This window comes from Salarias fasciatus, chromosome 2 (genome assembly GCF_902148845.1).
Source record: "Salarias fasciatus chromosome 2, fSalaFa1.1, whole genome shotgun sequence".
NCBI classification, from domain to species: Eukaryota; Metazoa; Chordata; class Actinopteri; order Blenniiformes; family Blenniidae; genus Salarias; species Salarias fasciatus.
In genome coordinates this window covers 8,043,090-8,070,558 of record NC_043746.1, presented here as the reverse complement: position 1 = coordinate 8,070,558, position 27,469 = coordinate 8,043,090, and the positions used below count along the sequence as shown (strand labels likewise).

The following is a 27,469-nucleotide window of genomic DNA, read 5'->3' as shown; positions in this document are numbered from 1 at the left end:
GCTAATGCCAGTCGAACATTTCCGAGTGGTTTGCATTAAAAGTGTTGAAGTGATGAAACTCTGAGAGACCAGTGTTGTGCAGTAGTTACTGGAAACATCTGCAACTGAGGTCTTAAAAGATATGGAGAAATCATCATCTTCTGCATGCTTTCACCAGCAGAGCCTTTTCAGTGTGAGCGTCAGGGAGCAGAGGTGCCGGCAGCAGATTGCATGTTTCAGTCTTTGTGCAAGAAATTGCAGTCATCTGCTGTTATGTAGGAAACTTTTCATTTTCAAATGTTAATTCACAATCTTTTTCCAGTTGGAATTTTATTTTTTACTGCCAAATCAAAAAAACAAGAGCATTTTAACCCAGAGCTTGCCAGTGATGATGTTTATGCCATCAAAAGGAATCTCTATTAATGTGTCGATGGATAATTTGTGATCAGTATTTGAAAGCTACTGAATCAGTTTAAATTGTAGTCCTTTCACGGCAAGAAAATGTCAAATCTGGACTGAGTTTTTTTTTTTTTTTTTTTTTTAATTTTGTAAGTTCTTCCTGTGCCTGCATGGGTTTTCAGTCCCTGAATCCAGACGTAGGATTATTACTGTAGGTCAAAACTGACTCAACAGTGTCCCAGTGTCAGTGTGCAGCTCCAGCCATTGTGACGCTGCTTTGAGCAAAGCAGGTACAGAGTTAGATGTGATAGTTTTTGGAACCATAAAATTTCTAATCGTTTGCTTTGAGAAGATTCTTAAACACCTTTTTTCACCTCAACTGAAGCTTGTGAGTTGTTCTTTTGCTCTTGTAGGTATTATACATGCACTTTGGCTTTATCAATCAACTACTAACAGAAGTGCTTGTTGAGTTGATGAATGAGTTAATGCCCCGTTTACACAGCAATAATACTTGAAGCCACTGAAAGCACAGTTTTTTGAAAACAGCTCCCAAGGTGTAACTTTGCCAAATACTCTGATTACTTCTCCGTGGAAATAACGGAAAACTAAACTTTTCTGACTTGCTGCTGCACACTGCTGCATACTGCCAGAGAAAATAGTTCTTCTGAACATACGTGAGCAGATGGAAAAAGCAAAACTTTCCTGAAACAGGAACACTGCGTTGATGCGTCATTTCACACATCGTGTAAATGGAGCCAAACGTCATTCATGTGTGTGAATGTGTGTGTTGCAAGACATACAGCCTGGAGTCCTCACATGCCTCCACCCCGGCCCACAACACAACGGGCATAATTGAAATTGTTGAGTTGAAAAACAGAGCTACAACACCTATTGATATTTAGTTATAGATAATATTGTCATCTGGAGATAGTCAACAAACACTTAGAGCTCTTCACCAGGATTTATGTTTCCATTATCTGGATATCTGCAGCAACAGCAAAACCCCACGAAACATCGGCTGCTGCTCTCAGAGGCTAAATCATAATCAGGCCGCTTCTTCATGTGCTACACTAACCAGCATCTATCAACTACGACCTGCAAAATACAGTGTTTACCACACAGATAACGGTATCTGTGTTTTGGTGTGTGTGTGTGTGTGTGTGTGTGTGTGTGTGTGTGTGTGTGTGTGTGTGTGTGTGTGTGTGTGTGTGTGTGTGTGTGTGTGTGTGGACCTATCAACACAAAAATCTGGAGATGCTTTTGTTTCATCATTCAAAAAAAAAAGATAAAGTTGAACAACTGAAATATATTTTTCCTCTCTCCAAGTCACAAGGAATGCTTTTTCTTTATTCTCACAAAATTTAAAAGATATACTACAGAATTATAAGATGACACAAACTGTGCAGCTGTTCAAAAGGCTTAAATGAAATCCTTCCACTCTAAACATCTTCACATTTCTAAAAGGAATCAAAAATTCCAATGGATGAAAGAACAACAAGGTACAACAAGCAGAAACACAAACAAAGGAGTAAAAGTTAAAGACAGTCACCTAAATCACACAACATATCAACAAAAAAATAATTTTGATCCTGCTGAAGGATCAAATCATCCCCATTTATATTTCTAGCCGTTCCTTGGAAATATAATACAGATACAACTCTGAGTTCATGTCCTGTGTTTGTCCATATTGACGTAATATGAAATACAGGAACGTGATCCAATATATCATCATACAATTCCCCAGGTTTACTGGATAATCAAGCAAGTTAGTTAGAATATCATCAATCAGAGAGGCAGAGGTGGGGGGCAGAGTGTTTACCCAGCTTACAAAATGCTTCAGCTGTAGGTGTCAAGAGTGTGTGTGTGTGTGTGTCTGTGTGTGTGAGAGAGAGAAAGAGTTGAGATGTGCTGCTAGAATTTCCCAGGTCCCACTGTTTTATCGACTCTGTGGAGTCATACCCCGTCTCTGCTCCCTCCTCCTCCGTCAGTCCAAATGCATCGGGCTGAGATCGAGACCATTAGTGCCACTGATTTAACGAGCTTACCGCACACCGTGTGCAGCTGTAGCAGTAAAGGTTGATGCAACTGACATTAACACACACACACACACACACACACACACACACACACACACACACACACACACACACACACACACACACACACACACACACACACGCACATAAAAATGTCCAAACTGATTGGCCCAGCGCTGATTTCCCTGGGCAAATACGTGATGCGTGATCGCTTTCATGGGAAGAAGCTGTCACCTCCATCGCCTGCAATGTATACTGAAACACATGAGCCATGATATTGAGGTGTGTGTGTGTGTGTGTGTGTGTGTGTGTGTGTGTGTGTGTGTGTGTGTGTGTGTGTGTGTGTAACAGAGACAAATAAAGCAGCACACTGGCTTTTCCAGCCAGTCTCAAAGGTTTTGCAGGAATTTCATGATTAGAAAATTAATTACTTTCCAACCAAATTTTTCCCTTTTCTTTTTTTTTTTAAATAATGAACAGTCTCAGGGCCTCAGCATGCGCCTCTACGTCTTTGCTTTCAGACACTGATACCAGCTGTGTCTAATTATTAAAGTCTACTGTCTATGAAAATAAAGTTAACAAATCCAGCACTATATTTTTCAAACTCCCCCTCCCTGCCTCCGGCTAAGTGGCCAATACTAAAATAATTGTATCCGCTTACTTTGGCCTGAAAACATTCAGATGAAAACCACTACTGAACTGTATCCATTGGTCAGTGAGATTACCGCTGGAGGCCACAATAAAGATTTATTTTTCATGGGTCGTCCTTTTAAGTGTGTCAGATGTCATTTAGGCTAACCTTGTTAGCTTTGCAGAAACCATAATATATATTGATTGGGGCTAAATACTTACGTTAAAGGCCAAACATTCACACAGAGGTGACAGTTGTATAATTATTCTGTGTGAGAGTTTATCATGCTGACATTTACCTAAAATAGACCCCTGCCCTTTTAAGTTTTAAATGAACAAGTTATATAGTTTTAACCCCAACCCAGTCTGTATGATATTTTATTATTAATACTATTATTGTATAAATGCTCTTGTTTTTCCTGCTTTTAGTGTGCACTTCTCCTTTGCTGAGATAATCCATCCGCCTCACAGGTGTAGCGCGTCAAGATGCTGATTAGACAGCAGGATCACTGCTCAGGTGTGCCTCATGCTGGTCGGACACTCTATTGGACACTCTAGTATGTGCGGTTTTATCACACAGCACAATGTTACAGATGTCCTAAGTTCTGAGGGAGCGTGCAGTTGGCTTGCTGACCGCAGGAGTGTTCGCCACAGCTGCACTTTGGAGAGATGTTCTCAGAGATTGCAGTGTTTTACTGTGCAGGGCAGATGGCAGCCGAGTGGGCAACGTCAATCGAGTGGCCCGCAGTGAGGCGATGGTGTGGACAAACGTATATCAAACACAGCGAACACAGGTGCATTTTATTGATGGCACTTTGCATGCACAGAAATGCTGCGCTGTGCCAATAATCCACGTCCATTAGCTCATGTTGCGGCATGACAATGCAAAGCAGATGTGTTGCACTGTGTGAGGCAAATGGTGGATGCACCAAACACTGACTGCCTTTGTATCCCCCCCCCCACCCACCTCAAAAATGACCACCAACGGTTGATCTTAAAGAAACAAGAAAGAGCTGGAATCAAACTACTGACTGGTTTCTCGCACCTCCGAGAAATTGTCAGAACAATGAGCTGCTGTTGTTTTGATCTGTGGAAAAATCTTTAAACAGCAGCAAGCAGTGTTCAGCGGCTGCGTCATGTAGTCTGGTGAATTGTAAATGTCAAGCCAGTCAAGCCGCACATCTTCAGAAGACAGTGAGATAATTAGGCAACAAATGCTTCATCGCTGCAATGTGGAAGTTAATAAATACCCTTTACCACAATGCAACTGCTTTAACAAAGCGCTTCTCATTCAAGTTACTTGAAAAGTAGAACTGCAGGTAATTACTGAATGAGCTGGCGACTCCTTTGGTCTCCAGACTTAATTTACTCCTCATTATTGTGTTTTTATCTCATCTGCAGTGATAAACATCAGCCCAGTCAGCCGTAATAGCAGTAAATGAGCAGCTGTACACTGATATGTTACAGATACTTGGGTTTTAACACTGATATGCCATCTTTACGCTGAATTACTGTCATGACTGCGATAACAAGCATGACTATTCCCCCACTCCCTCAGAGCTAACAGCGAGCTGCTATTTATCAGGAAGAGAGCCCTAAAAATAGTTTTCAAGGATTTGGAGACTGACAGCCACCTCATCATATCACAGGAAATCTGCATCGAAAAATGTCCTGATTAATAATTCATTCTTTTTTTAACACATTGCTAGGCCGGCCATCATTTCTCTCATTGTCTTCTTTTCTTGACTGTGCACAGATGGGCTCGCTCCACTCGGTCCTACTATGAAGCTCTCTGTCCTCCATGAGTTCATAGGTATCCACAATATTTCCATTTCCCCCGGAGGAGATTAATCATGATGCAGGCTATTATAATTTGTTCCCCGAAATTTGTCATGTCCGCGTGCGGCGATGCTCGATGTTCTGGAACCGAGGCGAGTATCGACTCCATCAATCAGTATTACCACAGTAACATTGTGAGAGCTCCACTTCTCCCTGCAGCCAGTGGAGGGGAAAGGCAATTATGCAGGTAGCATATGAGAGCGAGGGAGCTTCAGACTGTGAGAGAGAGAGAGAGAGAGAGGGAGACAGAACATCACATTCGTTGTACACGGCACTCATGTTTTTTCACTTTGCACTGTATGCTTGTTTGACGATTGAAGTGACCGGTTTGATTGACTGTGCGCTGGTGTGGCAATCGCTTCTCCAGCTGCTTGATCCCAAATATAAAGTGTGACCATCTGCACTACCTTTGGAAGATCTGACCCAGCTGAACTGCCCTGAAACAGTGAGAGCCTTCAAGGACTGTATTACAGCTGATTTTTTTAGCATTTGCTCTACCAAACCCCTTCAGGCCATGGATGTCAAGATACAACTTAGTTTGATCTTAAATGAGCTGCAGTTATAAAATTGTTAATAAATAACAGCAACTCCAATTGTCACCCAGTTTTAGAGTAGAAAACACACTAAATTAACCCAGAAAACCCCCCAGTTTAACTGACAATTTTACAGTTTACCCATAGAAACAAGAAGTAGTCCAAACTCCCCTTTTCCACAGTTTTCGTCAAAGGCAGAATTCACAGTCGGGATCAGTCACCAGTCCATCACAGGATTAACACAAGGAGACAATCACAGACATCTACGCTCACATCTGTAGGAAATGTAAAGTCAACAGTTTGTCTCAGGCACAGGTGGATGAAATCCAGAGCAAATCAAGAGAAATTATGTATATACAGAGAGAACTTGCAGAACATGCAAACTACAGACAGAAAACAGGATCTTCTCATGTGAGGGGAGATTGCCAACAGCCATTGCATTTTTTTTTTTTGTTTTACATTTTACAGAATCATCCAGTTTGGTAAATAAAAAATTTAGTAAATACTTCATGATGGTGAAAGTTATGTTATTTAGTTATGTTTTTTTTTTTTCCAAAAAAGCTTTTCAGTTTAGTTATGGCATCAATTCTTCCGTTGTCTTTGGTTAGGATCGTTTTGTTATTTAAATAAACAAAAGTTTTTGTTTTGCAAGCTAGAGGACTCTAAATCTTAAATGCAGCATTTTGCTGATATATTAATCGTTTTCTGATTTTTTTTTTTGAGCTGACTGCTGATATGCACATAAGTACTTTTGACCACTCAATTGCTGAAAAAATCAAACATCTTTTTAAATTAAACGAACATATTAATATGCACACTCCTGTCATTATGGCTGACCATAGAAATCAGACAGTATCAGACATTCATAATTAGCTAATTAACTCAGTATTGAAGCATGTCTGATGGATTTTATCACCTTGTCATACCTGCAGAAAAACGGTAATTCAGGCAAAAATACTGTAATCCTTTATAAAACTACAACGGGACAAGAATGGCATTGACAATACCTCTAGAAATGAATGAATGTGGCTCCTGAATTACTTGAATCGTGCTGTCATAAAAATGTTCCAGGGAAACTTTTACTAACATATTGAATGTGAGCTCTCATGCAGCTTTGAAATCCAAAGCAATTTCAGAAGTCCTGATCCTTGCCTACCTCTAAAAGACACACTTTCTTGTTGGACAGACCTGCTGAATCAATTACGGGGCCAGCTAATTAAGCTACATGTCAATAATTCATCCCAATTAAGGTGCAGAGCAGAAATCAGACACGCACCGAGTCCACGCCGGTCTGTTTCGCTATCGATTCTGCTCTAATGCCAGGCGTTTGTTCAAGGCCGCTGTACTTCCACTGAGCCCGTCCGTCAGTCAACAAGTGCTGTAATCAAGTCTGCGGATGAAGCCGCTAACAAGCCAAAACTATCCGAATCCATTAGCAGCGTTCTGCATGGAGCTCGAGGACCAGCGTCACACCGCGAGAGATGGGGCCGATTTTCGCATTATCACTTAATGAATTGTGTCTTGCTGTGCCTCTTTCTTTAATGAGAAATGATAGAACGCTCAATTGGTTTGGTTTGATACAAATTTGATGCATTTTCAGTGTTCGCGACGGCAAATGGACTGGAAAACCTCACAGGGTTGGTCTGATTTCCGATATAGAATCCAAATGCTTTTTCAATTTACGTTACTTGCTGTGCATAGTCAGACCTCGGACGGTTCCGTCTAGATTAAAAGAAGCTGTAAAATGTGTTTTCAATATGTTTTCCATTTGCATATCGATGGCCATTAACGAAGCCGTGTCTCAATTCAGGCGTTTTACATTCCTCAAAAGATGGTTTTCTCAGTCATCTGAAGGTAGAATAAAGCAAAATAAAATGAAATATTGGAAAATTTCGTAGCGACAGTGGTGTCCGTTCTGAAAAAAAGGGAAGAATTTAAAGCATTTTTCTCTTTTTAACAGCTTTCCTCAAGCTGCTCATGTTACTTCATTCATTCCCACAAATATCACACAATTTTGCATACATTTAGGAGGATTCATTATGTATTACATTGTCAATTTTATGGAATAGAAAGAAAAATACTGGCTCCTGATAGTCTTTTCTATTGGATCACATTTCTTAATACTTATCGTCTTGACTTATGCCAGTTAGTATTACTGTGATAGTTATGAAAACTGTTATGATAATAAGACATACTGTACCTATTGGGTCCTCTGTTGTCATGGTAACAGTACAGTATGATTCAGGCTTATATACGGCTGTATAGTCAATAAACTGCGACCGTGTTTGTGTCTTAGTTTTGGCCCTTTTTGATTTTGATGCACTTCCAGGCCAATAAAGGTTAAGAGAGAAAACCCTGTGACGCAGCTTCACATTACGCTCCACCGCAAGCTTTCATTCAATCACTGTAATGTAACGGAACCGCTTCGAAATGCAAGAATGTACTTCACAGGTTGACCTGCTGGTGCTCGACAGAAACATACGGCTCTCAGCTGTGAGGGGCTGTTTCCTGGAGTTACCCGCCATTCAGGTTCACGAAAGCATATCGGATTTAGTGAGACACTTCAGTCCACAAACGGTTTCCCAAAAAGCTTTGCTAGCCGGTGTCATCATTGGGTTTTGTATTATAAGTTCTGTTCAAATAGACCAAGTCGAATTGAGTTTCACTTTCTAAATAGCTCATGGCCTTATTCTTGTATTTTTAAGCTATATCATCCAGCTGCATTCTTTCCAGCATGCAGCAGTGTTTTTGTCCTCACTCTCAATAGTTTTAAGGTCTCTGGAGAGGAGGCCTGTGGCAAGCTGACATTATTTTGCTACTCCGCATCTACTCCCCACCCTATTTGACATATTTTATTCCTTTATCACTGTGTACCAACACTTTTTTGTGCTTTTGCCTGCAGCAGTGTGACGTACACAAGCACTTGACTGCACAAGTGCGGTGGCTCAATTATAGGAATAACAGGCAGGCTAGGGAGGGTTTTTTTTTTTTTTTTCTTCCACTCAAACTGGAGTGGAACCTGCAGATTTTGACGGATTAGCCTCATTATGCTCTTCACATAGACTTCTATTAAAAAACCACCAGACAGCCACTCATGTCATGATCTATGACGAAGACTCCTCGAGGAACAGAGAGATAGTGTAGTTACTTGTTCATGTGACGTATCTGTCTGTTTGATGGCAGTTGTTTTACTTATACTCCTTGAACCTTTTAAACATTTTGTCACTGCAACAGAACTGTGAAAGAGATATTATTATACGTGATTTTTAAATACTTTTTTGTTTTTTTTGCAGAAATACATCCCGAAACATAGGCAGCTGGGATTACAGCTAAATATGTGGCTCCACAAAGTACTGACTTAAGAGGGCTGAATGCTTTTACACTCCACACTCGTCGGGATTTTTTTTATTCTGAGCAAAATAGGAAATATTTAACTAGGAGATAGGAATAATTTCCTTTGTGCCTTCTCATTCTCTCTTATGCAGGACGTTGTATTACTCTATCATATAAAATCCCAATAAAATACATTTACGTTTATGATTGCGGTGTCAAAAAAAATGCAGAAAAGTTGAAGGGGAATTAATACTTTTTTAAGCCATTGTATGTGTAAATCAAGTCTTTCACCCAGATAATAAAATTCCTGAAGATGTGAAAACGCTGGGATGTTTTTAATGAAAGCCTCCCTGGTAATTCAGTTTGAAGTAGCCTCTCATCATGTCGAACAAAGGCGAGGAAAATTGACCATTCTTCTCAGATCCATAGGACACCCATCATTCATAGATCTTTCTTTAGCTGAAGTGTTTATAGAACTGCCGCATGTAGCCATTCGCTGTTGTGTGTATGTTTGTGTGCGTGTGTGTGTGTGTGCGTGTGTGTGTTTCTTTTTAATAAGAAATGCTTCTGCTCAATTGGAAACACTGCAGATCTAACCCACCATAAGCACTCTAATCTTCTAGATTTCATTTTTTGTGGAAAAACGTGTGTTAGTGCCAACTGTTATGTTACGGGAACTACAATGTGTGTGTGTGTGTGTGTGTGTGTGTGTGTGTGTGTGTGTGTGTGTGTGTGTGTGTGTGTGTGCACGCAGTGGGTGGGAGGGTTCAACTTGAGGAAAAAAGTGAGCTCACATGGTGGGATAAATGAGTTTAAACTTAATCCTAATTGTGTCAAAGGAAAGATTTACCACTTCATTCTCTAAACAAGCACCAGGCCACGCAGCGTCGGCGGGTTTGCAATCAATCTCACGTGAATATCGCCATTGTTGGGGTAATTTTGCAGACTGCACGAAACATGGGGGCATAGACCTCCTTTCCGGGAAATAATTGGCTGGAGCTGTCTGTAAATACATGGTTTAAATCATAAACCTCCCTTATCAGCTGTCTGCCAGTTCTGCACGGCGCGAGCGGGCGGATGTGGATGGGTGGTGAGGAGAGCACACAAAGCAAAACTCCTCATTCACAATTCAGAAATTTCATAATAAAAACCAAACTAGTTTGAGGGATAAATCCTGCAATATTTGAAATGATTTCCACTGTGTTATCTCTTTTCGAAAGTTATAAAACTCAATATTTCTCTTGTAATTCAAACTGCTGTGTACATACAGGTAAGGAATCAAAGACAGGAAAAAAAACAGCATAAAGTTTCTTGGTTTGGTGTTGAACAGTACATGCCAATACAGGCTCCCAGAACAGCTTGAGCATTGATGGCACATCTGTCTGGAGCTCGACTATGGACACCAAAACCATTCTACCAACACACTTTCCCTTTACTTGATGTTTTAGTGATTGTGGTGGAGAGAGCTCTTGAACATGTAAGTCCAAAATATCCCATATTACGTTCAGCTAGTGAATTTGAAGGTCATGTGATGTTCATGCTCTCATATACTGACCAAGTCATTCAATGACCCATTAAATGGAGGTGTCATTTTGGAAAAAAATACTCTTTCAACACAAGCTAAAAGTAATCAGAGAGTTGATTCACAGTGACTCCTAATTTCAAAGCACAAACAACAAGGATCTTGATGTATGCAGATGAATCCTCTGTATATGTGTCAGTAAGCACAGCTGACCAGTCAGGTTTTATTTTAAACCGTGGGTTGTGGTAGTTGAAGTAATACAGAAAAAAAAACAAGCTGGGTGACCTTTGGTTTAAATTACGATCTAAAGATTGTTTAATGTGTTTGCAGTTGTGATGTGCTTTTCTCAACCCTAAAAGGAGATTACCGGTTTCATGGATCAAACTCATGAGAAACATGGTGTTTGAGAAAGTGCTCAAAATATGAGACACAGCTTGAAAAAGCAGGTAATATCAGCATTAATAACCTCAAATATTGACAATTGCTCAAGCAGCAGTGATCGCTCTCCTGTAGGCTGCTCTCTCTCTGTCTCTCTCTGTCTCTCTCTCTCTCTCTTCTTGCTGGAATTGTTGGATTGTTGTCTGTGAAAGTGCCTTGAGATGACTGTGTTACTTTGGTGCTACAGAAATAAAGCTGAATTGGAGTGGACTTGGACAGATCGCTCAAATGAACTCCAAATAGTACAGGGTGGTGCAGGAACCTGAGATGCACTACAATGTGATAATGGTTGCAATGTGTTCATGCTCTCAGTTGGTATTTGGTCGAAAACAGACTTCTGTATTATTCACTTTGATGTTTAGGAACATTTCTTTCACACAAACTCCATCTATATTGCATAATAATGCATCTTTAAGCTCAGAGATAAGTCACTATGCCACCAGCGCACATGCTGAAATGTCTTGCTCCCCAGTGAAAAGGCAAAAATAATAAACAGTTTCATCATTTGCAATGTTAGAACTGACTCCCACTTCACATTAGACAACAGAAATGCAACATCATTATTATTAACAGCAGTCTATATTGCACTGGACTGCATGTTTTTTAGATCACTGTATGAGTTGTATGCACAAACTTAATTCAATTTTCAGGAGACTGTCCCGTCTTGTATGAGTTTATTTTGATTCATAATTTTCGTGGCATCGAGCAAGGTTTTATGTGCAAGGAAAATATGCATAAGGAGAATGTTGGAGGACCCTGAAAAGAAATGGCAAAAGCTTTTCATGCTCATGAGGATCCAAATAAACCTTGAAATTACACCATCAAACAAGCAAATGTGGCATACCTGTAAATGGATTTCACTTATATAGCACTTTCCGCTGCCTGAGCAGCTCCTAAACTGCTTTACATCGTTAGTCACATTCACCCATTCACTCACCAGTGTAGGCAGCTGCTGGACAAGGCACTCAATTTGGAGCAATTGGAGCCAGGGGAAGATGGGGAATTGAACCTGCAACCTTCTGATTTTAAAAATATGGAACATTTTACTTGAAATTAAATTACATTCTTGCAAGAATCTCCATTTGAAAGGTGACTTTAATTTTTTTTTCCCAACACCAGTGCATCTCTTCAACCAGGACCAGTCACCACCCTTCATGCATCGCCTCTTTTTAGGCACATCACTTTAAAAGCTTTATACAGATTTATTTTAAGTTAGTCTTGCTGCTGTGGCATTTTCTTGACTTCCCAGTGTGGAAAAATACACCTGACTGTGTTGAATACGTTATGACTGATGTTATTATGGGCTCTGTCCTCAGCAGACTCCCCTTGTCTTCTGCTTAATTGTGGTCAGTTGACAGGTTGCTGTGCCACAGTGTCCTTGGCTGAAGGAGGATGCCTTGCTGCAGAGCCAGCGGCCATATGACGGCAGACCAGGCCTTCTTGGACCTTTGGGAGGCCACGCCCCTTCTGAGAGGAGCAGAGAGTTCGGGTAGCTTTTTGTAGAGGTGTTTGTGAAACTTGGAAATATGCTGGGAGCTCATAGAGTTTTGATTCCTTTCCCATTGGTTTGCTCTTGATTCATCAATTGATACTAATCTTTGATTGTTTGATAGTATTCCATTGTTTCAGTATAGTTTTAGTGCTTCCTTTTTGCCAGACTCTCTTTTCCTTCACTTGTTCAGTTTTTGCATTTCTTGTAAGCCAGCCAACTTTGTTGGCACTGGTTTATTTGGTTGTTTTGTGGCAGTTTTTGTTCTAATTGTTTGAGGAGAATTGGTTGCTCACCAAAATTTCATCTGGTACTTTTATGGTCGCCTTTTTCCACCTGGAGTCAGGATCATAGCAGACGTCCCAAGTTTTCTTTCTCATAATTCACCTTTCTAACCAAAGATCAATGCATCTGTAACCATTAGCATCCTCTTTGTCTTTTTTTGCTTACCTGTCTTAATGCCTTGCCTCTGCAGTTGTGAAATATTTTGCCAATGAAATAAAAACAAAGAAAATTGCTAATTTAACTTCAAGACCCCTAATCGACCTTGTAAAACTATGAGATATTGAAGCAATGGAAGGCATAAAATAAAAGATGTGTTCAGTCTTTGTGGTTTTACCCACTTTTTTTTTCGATAGCTTGGTTTGATGGCTTTTATCATTGCCCTAATTAATGATAAACAGGTGGCGTTTTTACTCTTGTAGAATTTAGATGTCCCACTTTTAAGTAGAGTAAATATCAAGGATTCCCGAGTGGTTTAAGTGGTTTCTGAATGCATTAACATTGTATAGTACAGTAATATTACTTTGTGTAACTGAAATTGCACCTTTGATGTTGACTTGCTCTTTTAAAACCACTCCTCACTACACTCATTTTCATTCCCTCAACAATCAGACAAGGTGAACTCATCCATCCGTGTCTTTCTCCTACTGATACATTTTCTGTAAACCAATTACTCATGGGTGTTTTTAATGTCTTCAAACATACTTGTGCATTAAATACAGGTCGACACGCACCGCATTCATCTGACAGGCAAGGAATGTTTTTTTTTTCTCTCTCTGAGCGCACAAAGATAATTTCACCCCAAAATCACTCTGACAGAAATTAGTTATCACATACTTTAAATGCCACAAGAGATGATAAACATTAGTGTAAGTACAGTTCTGTTTTCAGGGCCATGAGATTTGAAATCCTGCGCGTCTCTTGGGGGCTCCGTGCGTGCGCTCCATGGGTGCACACTGCAAAAAATGTCCATCTCGCGGGTCATTAGTCAAGTAATGAGCGTGAAATTGCGCGTTTTCCTTTTTCCGAAGTGACACCCTCCAATAGGATGAGGATGTGTCACTTGTTTCCAGTGTGAAGAGTCTTTTCTGAGCGGGATTGACAGACGGTGCTGCGTTCGCCTCACGCGCATTGCGCGTTCTTCACCCTTGTTGCATTGACACTTGTTTGGAAACATTTCTTTGAAATTCTGTTTTTCGCCCTTCAAAATAAGAAATAGGAGAGGTCATATCGCCGCGCTGTGGTGATTGGAGTTTTGTTTTGAGAGGGTGGGATCGTTTGCTTTTGTCAATAAGACCTAATAGTTTTTTTTTGTTTTTTTTTTTTTTTTTCTAAGACGGGCATATTTTTTGCAGTGCGCCCATTGCTGAAGTCATTCTCCGTCTCATACAGCCGCAACCAAGGACAAGGAGAGAGCATCAGCAGAGAGAGGGGAGAGAAGAGAGAGAAAGGTGCCTCCTCTCGCCATAATTGTCTCGCCGCTGAGTCGATGTCGGTGCCGGAGCTGCTCTAACCGGAGGCGATCCGAGCGGAGGGGAATCGGATTTTAACTTCACACACGGACAAACCTATGTGTGGATTTCGGCTCTTTTTCCCTTCGCCAATGCAAAAGGAAATATGCAGCGAAGCTTCACCATCCTCTACACCAGTTTACTGGGGATGTGCTTGGGTTCGAGCTCAAGTTTTCCAAGTAACATCAATATAGGTGAGAATGGCGCACGACGCACCAGACCCCTTTGTCTGCCGCGCTGAAACACGCCGTGCAACTTTGACCTGCGTGTCTTTCCGTTTGTCCGTGTTGTGCAACGTTAACTCCTTTTTTTTTCTTTTTGCTGCTCAACAGGAGGATTGTTCCCGACCGAATCGCACGAGTATGAGGTTTTTCGGTTCGCCCTCTCGCACCACCAGGACATCCCCAAACTGGTGCCGCAGGTGGATATGGTCAAAATGGGGAATAGCTTCTCCATGACATACGCCTGTAAGTATCAGCACACCGGGAACTGATTCTGTTCGCTGGTATTTGCCCTGTTCTCTGCCTGCTCGGTCTGCGCCCACATCATCCAATCTGTTGATCGACTTTGCAAAGAGCGCTTGGATGCAACTCCGCGGTTTGCAAAGAAAGAGGAGGGGGAAATGTGTGGGACATAATGTCACATATTGCACGCTTCCCCGCAAAAGCATGTGTTTGCAGGTTATCTTATTTACTGTTGCGTGGGGACCGCGACGGACTTATTTTCCTCCGCATGCTTTGCAGCGTGATTTGCGCTCCGGGGATGAACAAAATAAACCCAACCTCTGCAGCAGCGGTAGAAATCCAGCAGTCTCACAGCATCCAGGTTTCACAGCCTGCGTTGATTTTTTTTTTTTTTTTTTTGAAACGTCTGCGATTAAAGACAGGGTAACTTCCCTTCATTATCTGGTGGTAGAAAACAAAAGAGGCAGCGCGCAGATGAGGGCGACGCCAGCAGAGAGGAGAAACGACTCTAAATGCATTTCTAATTAGCCACGGATCACAATCCGATTATCTTTTCCTTGCAAGCATGCACGCGCACACAATTCCACACCCACCATTTACCCTCCCCAAACCTTTCCAAATGGCAGCCTCACACAAAATGAATGTTTAAAGTTTCCAGACTCCCGTCGCTGTGTCACATGTGGACAGACCTGAGGGCGTCTTCAGTGAATCCATGTGAGGAACATGAGTGACAACGTTTCAAATGGGAGTAACAGCTGCTGGGAACAAGATGTGAGAAATCTGGCCAACCAGGAAGTCAACAAGTCTGTGGTCCATGCAGCGAGGATGCCACTCTCCTGGGGGTGATAATGTGAGCCGCGATGCCAGCCAGACAATCACTCCGAGTCGCAGCTCCACAAAAGAATTGTCAGTCGGAATTGTTTCTCCTTTCTTAACCCTGCACTTATTTTATCCCTTCTTTGTATTCTGACAAGAATTTGTCGCCCTTGAGGCTTTTTCAAGGCACTTTTTTTTTTCCCTTTTCCTCCCTCCGTCCTGCGATCGTCTAAATTCGCCCGTGGCTCGCTCTCACTCGCTGTGGTGAAGTAGGCGCACACTTCCTTCCAGGAGATACCCTTTGACAAGTGTCTCTGCCAGGTGTGTGACTCCACCTGGGCGACGGGCGTCTGATTACCAAACATCCCAGTTCTCTCACCCAAACTTTGAGGCCTTCCTGAAATTGCGTATTTTATTCCCGCTGCTGTACTTGCAGTCAGCCATCTGAACAAAGAGCAGAGAAATGATGCAGCTTGACGAAGACACAAGTACAGGGACATTCTGACTCGAGAGTCGTAATGTAACGTGATTGCAGCCATTCTTACGAGATTCAGTTATGACTGTGGAATTAGACTGGGAATAAAGCATTATGTGCAACAACACTCTTGCAGATTTACAGACACTCTGCTGGCTGCTGCCGAATGTTCAACACTGCTGCCAGTAAAAGGAAGTCCAGCCCTGTCAGTCAGAGCGGCAGAGACAGATTATTTAGCATAATGCTGGTTTCTGCCCACAAGAGCGCACAGATTTTTTTGGAACTGAAATTCCTATCCTGGCATAACTCTTTTTTCTTTTTTCCCCCCCTCCGGTGCATCATTATGTTGAGGTGTCTCACAGCATAAGCCTTGGACAATATTTGGAAGCCTGTAAAAGTCCCCATCCCACACCTCCACCATCAGCAACCCCACCCGTTCAATCATTTAGGCCGGGAGAGCCGGGGAGAGCTGTGTAATGAAATGTAAACACACCCAAGATGCCCTCATTAATGAGACTGTCCTCTGCTCAGACAGGAGTGTGATGTGAATATGAGGTGCGGGCTGCCGGTGCACGATTGCAGGAATTTCTCTGGTGGATCAAACACGTCGCCTACAGCAGCAGCGGGGAGGAGGGTGGCGGTGGCGCTGGTGGGGGTGTTACATTAATGTCTTTGTCACAGCAGCATGCAGCCAGGGGAGAGAGAGCAGCGTATACATTAGATTGTTAAAGAACTGAAATTGCTAATGTGCCGCGTGGCATGCCTTCCGTTCACAGCTTTTTGTCATCTTTTCATGAAGTACATTAGAAGAACGGCTTCCGGACGTCAGAGTGAAGATGCTTTATAACACCTCATCAGCAACACAAATATAGCGATTAAAAAAAAAAACAAGTTTTCATGAATCTGCATGATTGTTTGATCAAGGATCACTGCCAATATAATGCTTTCCCAGCAGCTTAAGCAGATCCAGTCACCATCAGCTCTGAGGATTTTCAGAGATTTATTCTTGTGTGCTCTTTCTATCCAGTCATCCATCTTAGTCTTCCAAGTGCATATTTGACGTCTTTTTTCCCCCTTTTTTTCCTCATGCTTCGCACACGGCTGCCGTTCATGGGCATGATGGTGGGCTGTTGTACACGCGTGTCTCAAAAATGCAGAGCGGGGGGAGTGACAGAAATGAGAATGACACCCCTTCCTGCTGTGTGTTACTTGTTGTAAAGGAGTATTTGGTTGTGGAGGTTTTAGAGACGTGTTTGTTTGGAGGAAAAAAAAAAAAGAGAGAGAGAGAGCGAGGGAGAGAGGGGCTCCGGGGCTTGTTTATAATGAGTCAGATGAGAAAAGCAGCCTATTCCTAGAATTGAATTCTATTTAGCGTGTGTGTGTGTGTGTGTGTGTGTGTGTGTGTTTGTGTCCCTGCATCTGGGTGCCCTTTTCTGGCATCTGTGTCGGACGCCTTGAGTGAGTGACAGTTCACCTCTGTAAAGTGTGTGAGTGTGGGAACGTGCCCGGGGGGCTCTCAGGGTCCACGAGTGTGAAAAGCAGCAGCAGGGTGAATGGGCCCTTGTGCACGGGGATGAATGAAGCTCCGGATGAGGGTGATACTCATCAGCTGGCTCTTATGACCAGCCACTTCCTCCAGAATCCAATCCTCCTACCGCACATTCACACACAAACGTGCTCACACACACACACACACACACACTCTCTGGCACCTGCCTCCAGAGCAAAGGAGGGAAATGTGAGAGAACGGGGCTGCTGGCTGAAGTAGGGCAAAGTTGAAGGAGAAAGCAACCAGAAGAGATAAACCAAACCAGCACCGCTGAAAACCACGTATGGCTTGGATTTGGCGACCTGACGGTTAATGAGCGCACCCGTCTCGGTAAACACGACCTGCTCAGTCAGCGGCAGATTTAGTGTTAGCCCAGGTTATTTTATTTCATTTTTTAAAATGTTTTTTGGGAAGGTGCTTCCTGGACAGGTCCATTTCTGTGTTTCCAGTTGTTAAAAATATCTGCGGTGGATGTTCTGTTCACATGGGGGGGGGGGTATTAGTCACTGTTCTCCCCCTCAGTCAGATATCACATTACCATAATCTGCTATTGACTTGGTTTATAATGCGCACGTCCCTGATTCACGAGCTTCTTGTCAAAGCGCCTGCCAGCTCACGCCTATATGATCCACTCTCCTCTTTGATGTCCTGCGTGTGGTTAGATTTAGGCTAAGCTTGACTATTTTTGGGACCGAAAAAAAAAAAGAGTAGGAAAGAATTTTTGCTGAGAATTTAGCCCAAAAAACAGGTGACATTTCAGATTGTGTGATTCCAAAGTAGGAATAGGCTTGTCTTTACGGGTCACTGACTCGCATTTGATTTTGTGTCCAAGCCGACCATCTCGAAAATAAATCTTTCATTAAGACTAATTAGTGTTCATGGGAAAGACGATTGGTGGTGTCACCCTGATGCAGGCAGCGGTATTTCCCCGGGTCTCGGAGGGTCGGTTAAAGAAGACTGAAAGAGGATCTATGAGGCAGCGGTGATCAATGAAGTGAGCGCTGCGCGGAGCCCGGCCCCGGCTGATCGATAGAGCGGAGGCAGGGCGGCGGGGTGGGGGTGGGGGGGGGGGGGGGGGGGTGGGGGGGGGACTGCTTCTCTCCGAGCGTGGCTCCGGGGCAGATATGAATAACTGGTGATGGGTTGTATGTTAGTCCACATCAGAGTGAGAGCGTGCAGGTGGAGGTCGAGTCCTGGCGTGGCGGTAAATCAAGTTATTCGCCGGTGGAAGTGGATTGAAGCGTCCGTGAGGGTCGCTGTCAATAACGTGTGTGAACATCGCAGTTCCCTGTGTCTACATTTGCTCATCGTTGATGAACTGCAAAGAATAATCTTACAGTTTACACAGACTTCACTCATTTGGTGTAGTTTATCTTTTCAGCAGTCCCTACATATTTAACCTGATCCCCACACGGACAGGACGGTGTGAGGATTCAAATTCGAACTTCACTCCACAAACCATCAGGACGGAAACAGGATTTTACAGCGGAAATGTACAGATGATTTATTTCCACATGAAGTTGTTCCATTCATCACGAGCGCAAGCTTCACAGGAAGTGACTGAGAAGTCTAACCGAGCATGAAACGGGCGCCGTCAGGCGGGCAGGTGGCTTTACATCGAGACCACGCTGACTAAACGTATGTGACAGGGAAAACGAGGGAAAATTAAAAACACATTACCTGTTGAGTGTGCCTGATTTAAAGTGTAACCTTGTGTGCTTACAGCTCCCGTTCAGGCGTCTTTACTATTAATCTCGCTGCACTAAAATATAGATTTAGATTAGTAGTTGTCAGGTTGTTTTTTTTTTTTTAATCAGGAATAGAGCTACTATATGAGGAATAAAAAAGAGATGGTCCTTCACAAAATGTTTGTGGATTTTTTGAAATCTGCAAGTCCTCCTTTGATAAACTCTAATTTTTTTTTTTGCCATTCTCAACATTTAGAATCTATTTTTTACACATTTGGGCTTCACTACAACATTTTATCATACATGTAGCAGAATTCTGTTACTGTAAAAAAAGAATATTTCAATGAAAAGCAAGTAGCTTTCTTTAGGAAACACTTGTCGCCATGTTGTTTCACCTGTGACTTTTACACGATTCCCCCCCCCCCCCCCCCCCCCCTCATCAGTGCAATATCATGGTCTACTTGCTGAGTCGAAATGCGTGCGAGCACGTGAGACTGCTCTGTGAAATTTCCGTGGTCACACACTTGCACAGGCACACAATAGCTAACAAGAGACGGAGCTTAAGCAGATGCATTTAATGTATTATTCAATGCAGCACATCCAAAGCTATCACTCCATGGAGTTATAAGCATAAATATGTAATAATAACCCGGCAGAAAAAAGAGAATTGAACTGAGTCTTTTAAGTGCTGTAATGCTTCAAACTCAGATTTTTTTTCCTCCAACAGGGTTTGTCTGCAGAAGCTAGAAAAGAATGTGTTTGTATCTTTCTATACACCCCATTTTGCTCCACTCTTTTCCACCTCCAGGGGCGAACAACAGCCCAGAACGGAGTGTCTCAGTTCTGGTGAAAGCATTAAGTGGGAGTAGGGTGTTAAGCTGCATTTTCAGGACTGGTGACTGGTGTCAGTGAGGCTCTGGGGTGTTGTTTTTCGTTGTGCAGCAGCCAGTGTGTCAGTCACTGAGGTAGAGCCGGGGTGACGGACTTCCACTGTGTGTGCATGTTCAGAGGGATTACCGAGTGTTCAGGACGGACGGACGGCGGCTGGCTGCTCCCACCTGACTGTTTGGGACGTGACAAGAGAAAACAAAGAAAACAGGCAACGGGAAAAAGAAAAGGAAACTGACTGTAGTTCTCTTGGGCAGGAGTCTGGCAGGTGCTGGTTTGATGAATGAGGAGGCTTGGAGTTTTCTTTTTGCTCCGGAGCACTGGGGACAGGGAATGGCCCGTAGCAATCAATGTAGATCAGCCAAACTGCTCCCCGAACAGCGGCGTGATGGAGTGGAGCGCCGAAAGAGGGGCAGGGATTGTTTACTCTGTGTGTTTGTGTTGCCGGATAAAAGAAGGGTAAAATAACGATGGCTGAAAAGAGAAAAGAAGGTACCTGCCGCTTAATCTCTGCGCTCTCAGATGGCCGTTTTCTGAAAATCATTCGCAGTACAAATGTAACTCCGATGGCCATCCAGTGCCTCGAGAGTTGGGAACTCTGCTGTGAACACAGAAAACTAGCCTTCATCATTGAGTCCAAACAACACACACACACACACACACGCACACACACTGTGTCCACTCGCTTTCTGTTTGTCTTCCTCGCTGTTTCCAGTCCTCTGCATTCACCCAGGCTCACCAAGTATTTAAAACGAATCTGCCGTCTCTGGAGGCGGCGGCGGCGACGTGTGGAGGTCTGAGCCGAGACGTGCGGCGCTGGCAATTAGAAAACAATGTGTTGAGGACCACGGCTGGCGCTGCGAGGTGGCGGCGATGAGCGCCTGATGATGGCAGCTGTCATGTTTTCGCAGTAAAGACAGCAGCGAAGTCCCTCTTTTGTCACACAATACATCTCAGGAGCTCCTGTGTACTTTAATGAGGAACAAAGCCAACAAGCATATTAAACAGTGTGACATGGAGCAACCGCTCCGACGCTGACAGCACAAGACTGCCGTTGTCACCGCGCCACGGGCGCACAGATGCTCTCGCTGCTAAATGACTGAGTTGGTGAGACGCCAGGCCAGCAACAGTTGTGTTAAGTTGGAAAAAGCAAACCAAACAAAGCAGAAAAGTGAAACGGAAAATAGATTCGGATTACAAGTGCACAGTAAAACAACGGGATATTTCAGATTTATCTACCGTGACAGATTTGGCTTTAGAGTTTGTTCTGTTGCTTCTCTCACCTGCTACTGGATTAACATCTCACACATCACTGAGCTGGAAATGCTGCGTTGTATAATCGGATTTGAACTGGAGTTAGCATAATATGGAGCAAAGAGTATTTTTTACAAAAGGTCAAATAAAGATCTTTTAGACACAACTCCAGGTGTAGTTTTCCACAAGTTGTACTTTAAGCAGCATTTGCTACAGTCTGTTATTCTCTAGACGCTGAACGAATAACATATTAGCAGCTTGGTGTTGACTTGATGTTTATGTTGCATCTTTCAAAGTAGATACCCAGAAACACTGATGCTCATAATTTCTGCTACATCATTGTATTTTCTTATACTTTAGCTTTTGTACTCATCGGACCCTCGGAGGCTAAACTGTGAATGAGCTGAAAGCGTTTTTGGATTGTTTCACTTGCCATAATGATTGGATTGACTCCCAGTGTCACACCCCTTCTTCATACAGTGAGGCGCGACCTGGATGAATATTCGTCTCCTTAACGTCAAAGACAGTGGAGGGTGGCACCATGGCATTATTCATCAGGACATTTCCCAATCACTGGTCATGCAACATGAAGAAAGTATTGATCTGTAATATCACTGCCAACCGTGATATCAAAGGAAATCAATACTTCATTCGTTTAGCTTTGTATCTTTGACTGTTAAACATCTTTAGCATGTATTTAAGCCCTAACCTGACGATCTTATTGTGGCTGCAAGTGGGATCAATACTGCTGTTAGTCACTGTACAAAAGCGCGTGGAAGAAAAAGTAGCTCCTGTAACCCTGTGAGGAATAATCACTGTAAATGACTTGATCGTTTTCTTTTTTGATGAAATGACTTCAGCTATAAAAGTGTAAATATCAATCTTCTAACATGAGACGTGTTAACAAAGCAGACGTGTCATGATGCTGAAATATTGACACTTTTGCACTTATCTTTTTAGTAAAGCCGAACATATTGGCCACATCTTAGAATTTTGACAGATTTTGATTCTTAAAGGCTTTTGAACACCTAATTTTTATTAATGCAGTTTTATCAGTGAAGGTTACACATGACATATTTTCCTCTTTACAGTGTATATATATATTAATCGGAATGGAGAAGTATATTAATTTCACTTGCTGTTCGGTACTTCTACCTCCTTATTTCCAAAAGGCTGAAAAGAAAAGAAAAACAACCCCCAAAAACTCAATTTTCCAGACTCCTGTGCCTGATAATAAGCAGTTTCTCCAATGATTTTACAACTCATCAAGAAAAACAAATGAGAAGATCAATGTAGCATCACCGGCTGCGCTCGTGAATTCTTGTCGAATCCTCAAAGATTACTTTTATTTCCCAGCAGCTCGCCTGGAATTTGTCGAACACAACGGTTGATTTACACGGAGGTTTTTTTGTAATGAATGAAGATGCCGGTTGCGTCGCGCCGCACATCCGCCTCCACCTCTTTGTCTGTCAGAGAAATGAAAACGCGGGACCGTCCCGCCGCACCTGCCCACGGTGATTCGCAGATGGGGGAGATAATTGCGAGGGGATGATTGTTAAGGAGGTAATTGGAGTTTCCGCGCCCCCCGACACCCGCCGGTCTGGCCCGTGTTTCTGACCCGTTGCCCAGGTAAGCAGTTATTCAGCAGGCGGTTGGGGCTGCGCGGCAAAACCAGATTGGAAACATGATGAGAAACAGTTTGGAGGCGGAGACAAGGGCCTAGCGGGAGAGGGCGAGAGAGGGAGACACGGGGAAAAGGAGAGAGATGTTCGGAGGGGAGCGGGGAGGGGAGCGCGCTCACATCCTCGATTACCCATTTAATGAGGCGATGCGGTGCCATTGTTTTATTACTTAGAGGAAATAGGGAGAGATCTAGATTTCACCGCGAGGTCCCTGTGTTTCCCACTGCTCGGCTGGCATCTGCTCTCTTTGTTCGTGGCGTCCTCCCCGTCATCTCCTCTCACAGGCACAAACCATTCCGCTTTTTTTTTTCGCCTTCTGTCTGCCGTCACCTTCATCTTCACCACTCCGGCTTTCTGGCTTCCTCTTATTGTGTGAATGCCTGAGGCATTCACACGTTTATTTTCCTGTTTCTTTAATATTATTATTCTGACTTCTTCCGCCGTTTTTTGACACGCTTCTACTCCTTCAAATCTTGTCCGATTTGAACCATTCATATATCAAATTGTGCAGCTTTTTAAGGACATCCTGGCAATGTTCTAACTTTTTAATATCTTTTCAACTTTTTGAAATATTTCAACTTTTGTGCAACTTTCTGCCCCATGTTAACGGATGGAGATTTTTTCAAACTTTGGAACCTTATAACTTCTTCAAATCTCAACCGATTTTAACCATTCAACTTTTAAAATATTCAACTTTTTAAACTCTTTCTTCAACCTTTTTCAACTTTTTCAACTTTCTTCAACTTTTTGAAATATTTCAACTTTTTAAAATTATTTTTAACATTGAAGTCAATGGGAAAACCCTTCAACGGACCTTTGAACTCCTTCAACTTTGACCCCTTACAACTTTGTCATACTTTGACGTAGACACTTCATTTTACTTGCAAAATGTAGGCATTTTTGTCCTCTATTTAGGTATGTTATATCATGTCCACATCTTTTACCAAATTCAAACTGTGAGCCTTCAAGTATGGAGAGCATTTCAGCCGTTTTTGGAGTTTACAATGGGTGTGTATTGGAAAAGCTAGAGTGGGAGAAAGGAATTTAGAGTGCAGGAGGCTCTGGATTTAAACCAAAAAAAACATTCTTTTCTCGTCCGTACGGCCACATTTCTGGTTCAATCTACACAATTACCTCTCTAAACGTAGCCATTTTTGTTGTGACCCGTACAATTGAGTCACTTGGTCTCTATCTCAAACGGTTCTCTCTCCAGCTGCATTTCTGTGAGGAGAGCGCAGGATTTTCTCCCATCCGCTCCAATGCATTTTGGAGAGAGATTTTCTCACTCAAATCCAAAACTTCGCTCATGTTCGTACCATCACAGTGGCTGAATGGATGATCCTACAGACATGATTCCTGCACCATTACATTCATGAAAGACTTCTGAATCTGATTGTGAACAAATCTTTTTCAATGTCACCTCTGGGTCCTCGAGGAATGACATTTTCTCAACCATGCGCACTCCATAAGAACTGCTGGTTCACTGTCTTGGCTGCTGTGCAGCTGGTCTCCATAGCAACAGACACACCTGTTGTGCTGCTGCTGCTTGATGAGTCTGGACTTTTCCATTCAGACTGGAGCTTTATTGATCCTCTGTTACTCTGACACTGACTCTGCTGTTTCTTCAACTTTCTTAAAGTTTTTCCAACTTTTTGCAACGTTTTCAAACTTTTTCAACCTTTTTCAACCTTTTTCAACTTTTTGCAGTGTTTTCAACATTTTCAACCTTTCTCAACTGTTTTCAACTTTTTGCAGTGTTTTCAAACTTTTTCACCATTTTTACAGTGTTTTCAAACTTTCTCAACCTTTTTCAACTTTTTCAACTTTTTGCAGCGTTTTCAAACTTTTTCAACCTTTTTCAACTTTTTCAACTTTATGCAGCGTTTTTCAACTTTTTCAATGATTTTCAACTTTTTACAGCGTTTTCAAACTTTTTCAATCTTTTTCAACCTTTTTCAACTTTTTGCAGTGTTTTCAACATTTTCAACCTTTCTCAACTGTTTTCAACTTTTTGCAGTGTTTTCAAACTTTTTCACCATTTTTACAGTGTTTTCAAACTTTCTCAACCTTTTTCAACTTTTTCAACTTTTTGCAGCGTTTTCAAACTTTTTCAACCTTTTTCAACTTTTTCAACTTTATGCAGCGTTTCTCAACTTTTTCAATGATTTTCAACTTTTTACAGCGTTTTCAAACTTTTTCAACCTTTTTCAACTGTTTTCAACTTTTTGCAGTGTTTTCAAACTTTTTCAACTTTTTGCAGTGTTTTCAACCTTTTTCTACTTTTTGCAGCGTTTTTAACGTTTTTCAACTTTTTTCAACCCTTTTCAACTTTTTGCAGTGTTTTTCAACTTTTTCAATGATTTTCAACTTTTTGCAGCGTTTTCAAACTTTTTCAACTTTTTGCAGCGTTTTTGAACTTTTTCAACGATTTTCAACTTTTTGTAGTGTTTTCAAACTTTTTCAACAATTTTCAACTTTTTGCAGCGTTTTCAAACTTTTTCAACTTTTTACAAGTTTTTGCAGCGTTTTTCAACTTTTTCAACGATTTTCAACTTTTTGCAGCGTTTTCAAACTTTTTCAACTTTTTTCAACTTTTTGCAGCGTTTTTGAACTTTTTCAACGATTTTCAACTTTTTGTAGTGTTTTCAAACTTTTTCAACAATTTTCAACTTTTTGCAGCGTTGTCAAACTTTTTCAACTTTTTTCAAGTTTTTGCAGCGTTTTTCAACTTTTTCAACGATTTTCAACTTTTTGCAGCGTTTTCAAACTTTTTCCACTTTTTTCAAGTTTTTGCAGCGTTTTTTAACTTTTTCAACGATTTTCAACTTTTTGCAGCGTTTTCAACTTTTCTCAACTTTTTACAGTGTTTTTCAACTTTTTGAAGTGTTTTCAACCTTTTTCAACTTTTTAGAGTGTTTCCAACCTTTTTTAAAACTTTTTCAACTTTTTGCAGTATTTTCAAGCTTTTTCAACTTTTTGCAGCGTTTTCACCTTTTTCAAGGTTTTTCAACTTTTTGCAGTGTTTTCAAAGGTTTTCAACCTTTATCAACCTTTTTCAAGTCTTTGCAGTGTTTTCAAGCTTTGTCAAAATTTTTCAACTTCCTTTTCAACCTTTCTTCTTGAACTTCTTCTGCATTACAGTTTAGCATTTTCAGCTCAGCATTCACACTTGCAGTTTCTTCAGGAACTGCAAATTTTTCTAGTTAACCTCCATTACCCTCTTTTTCAACTAATGTAGTTTCTCATGAGGGTTCCCACAATCCCCAGTGTGACAATTTTCAGTGTTGTTTTGGTTGGTCAGCTGCTCTGATCACTGCTTTTTCCCCCCCAGCGGGCGAAATCCAACAGTTTAATTCTTTATTATTTCCTCCTTTTCAATCTTTTACTTCAGTGTATTATCTTTTGTCTTCTGTCAGTTTTCCCTCCATTCTCCTCTTTTTGCCACACACACTGGAAACAAAAGTGACATAAACAGCTTTTTATTGCTCCTGCGCAGGCAGTAAATCTCGCTTTAGCTCGGGGAGCCGAAGCAGTTTATACCAGGGAGCGGCGAGCTCACCTCTCTGGAGTCAAACACTCCATGGGGCCGATTTGTACTCCGGAGAGATGGGAAGTCACTGATGCACAACTCCTAAACGCCTCCAAAATACATCGGAGCTGGTATCCACACAAATGAAATGGTCTTTTCTTTTTTTTATGTCAGTGCATCGACATATTATCAGCGGACATGGATCACGCTCTCATGAGCAGATTTGAAGTCTTCCATAGGAGATCCCAGAGGGAGAGCCGCTCTCAGAGAAAAACCGAAAGAAAACCTCCTACTCAGTCATGTCTGGAGACGTTCATGCAGATCGTGGTCGGTGCTGCGTTTCGGTCCCCTGGGTCCGCTGTCCTCTGCACAGAAGGAGATTGATTGCGCTGTGTGAGTCATGCTGTGTTGGAGGGCTCGCCGAGCGGGCCGCCCCCACCCGCCACCTGAGGGATTCTTCACCGGCACAAGCCGCGTGTGCGAGACGTTCCTTCGTCAAAATCACTTTGACATTTCTTCTTTTTTTTAAATGAGAGGGCTGTTGAGGTGAGTGTGTGTAAATCCTTAAGAATGTAAGCTGAATGCTTGCATCTGTGTGTGTGTGTGTGTGTGTGTGTGTGCTCATCGTTATTGACTCCTCTTTCTCGGCCTTTCATTAACATAGCTGATTAGCTCTCAAGAAGATGGATGGGACCAGAGGGACCACAACATGCTCTCTGTTCTTATTACACACATTATCTGGCAGTTATTAGCCATGGGTGGCTGAGTGGAGGATAGCTGTGTGTGTCTTCCAGAGTCTGGTGTCAGATGTGTTTGTGTCCCTTCACAATGTTCTGTGGCAGATTGGGTGACCTTTCACCCCTGCGGAGGTGGCGTGTATCACATCCTGATGTGACAGGAATGTCTGAGATTCTGTCATCCTTTTCATCTTGAAGAATAATTTCTTCAGGATTAATGCATGAAAGACTAAAATGTCCTGCGGTCATCCGTCCTAACCAGCTGCGTAGAAGCTATGCTAGCCAGAATGGGCATCTTATATTTATGGGACGTATCGTTGGCACATTTTACAGAACAGGCAGTAAAAGATAAAAGTAGACGATGCCCCGGTGCTTTATTTCCTGACTTTATTAGCT

General features: G+C 42.2%; 1 protein-coding gene across 3 annotated transcripts in view; it reads left to right on the top strand.

Annotated features, from left to right (window-relative positions):
• Positions 1–13,825: 13,825 nt before the first annotated feature.
• The window catches only part of gria1a (glutamate receptor, ionotropic, AMPA 1a), a 73,788-nt gene continuing 60,144 nt past the window's right edge, over positions 13,826–27,469 (top strand). For 2 of the 3 annotated variants that reach the window (XM_030112401.1, XM_030112409.1), the window contains exons 1-2: positions 13,828–14,185; positions 14,324–14,458. In XM_030112401.1, coding sequence (XP_029968261.1) covers positions 14,098–14,185; positions 14,324–14,458 — 223 coding nt within the window. In that variant the 5' untranslated portion in view covers positions 13,828–14,097. Of the gene's footprint in view, positions 14,186–14,323; positions 14,459–27,469 lie in introns of all 3 variants that reach the window. The other variant, XM_030112417.1, reaches the window with a different exon arrangement.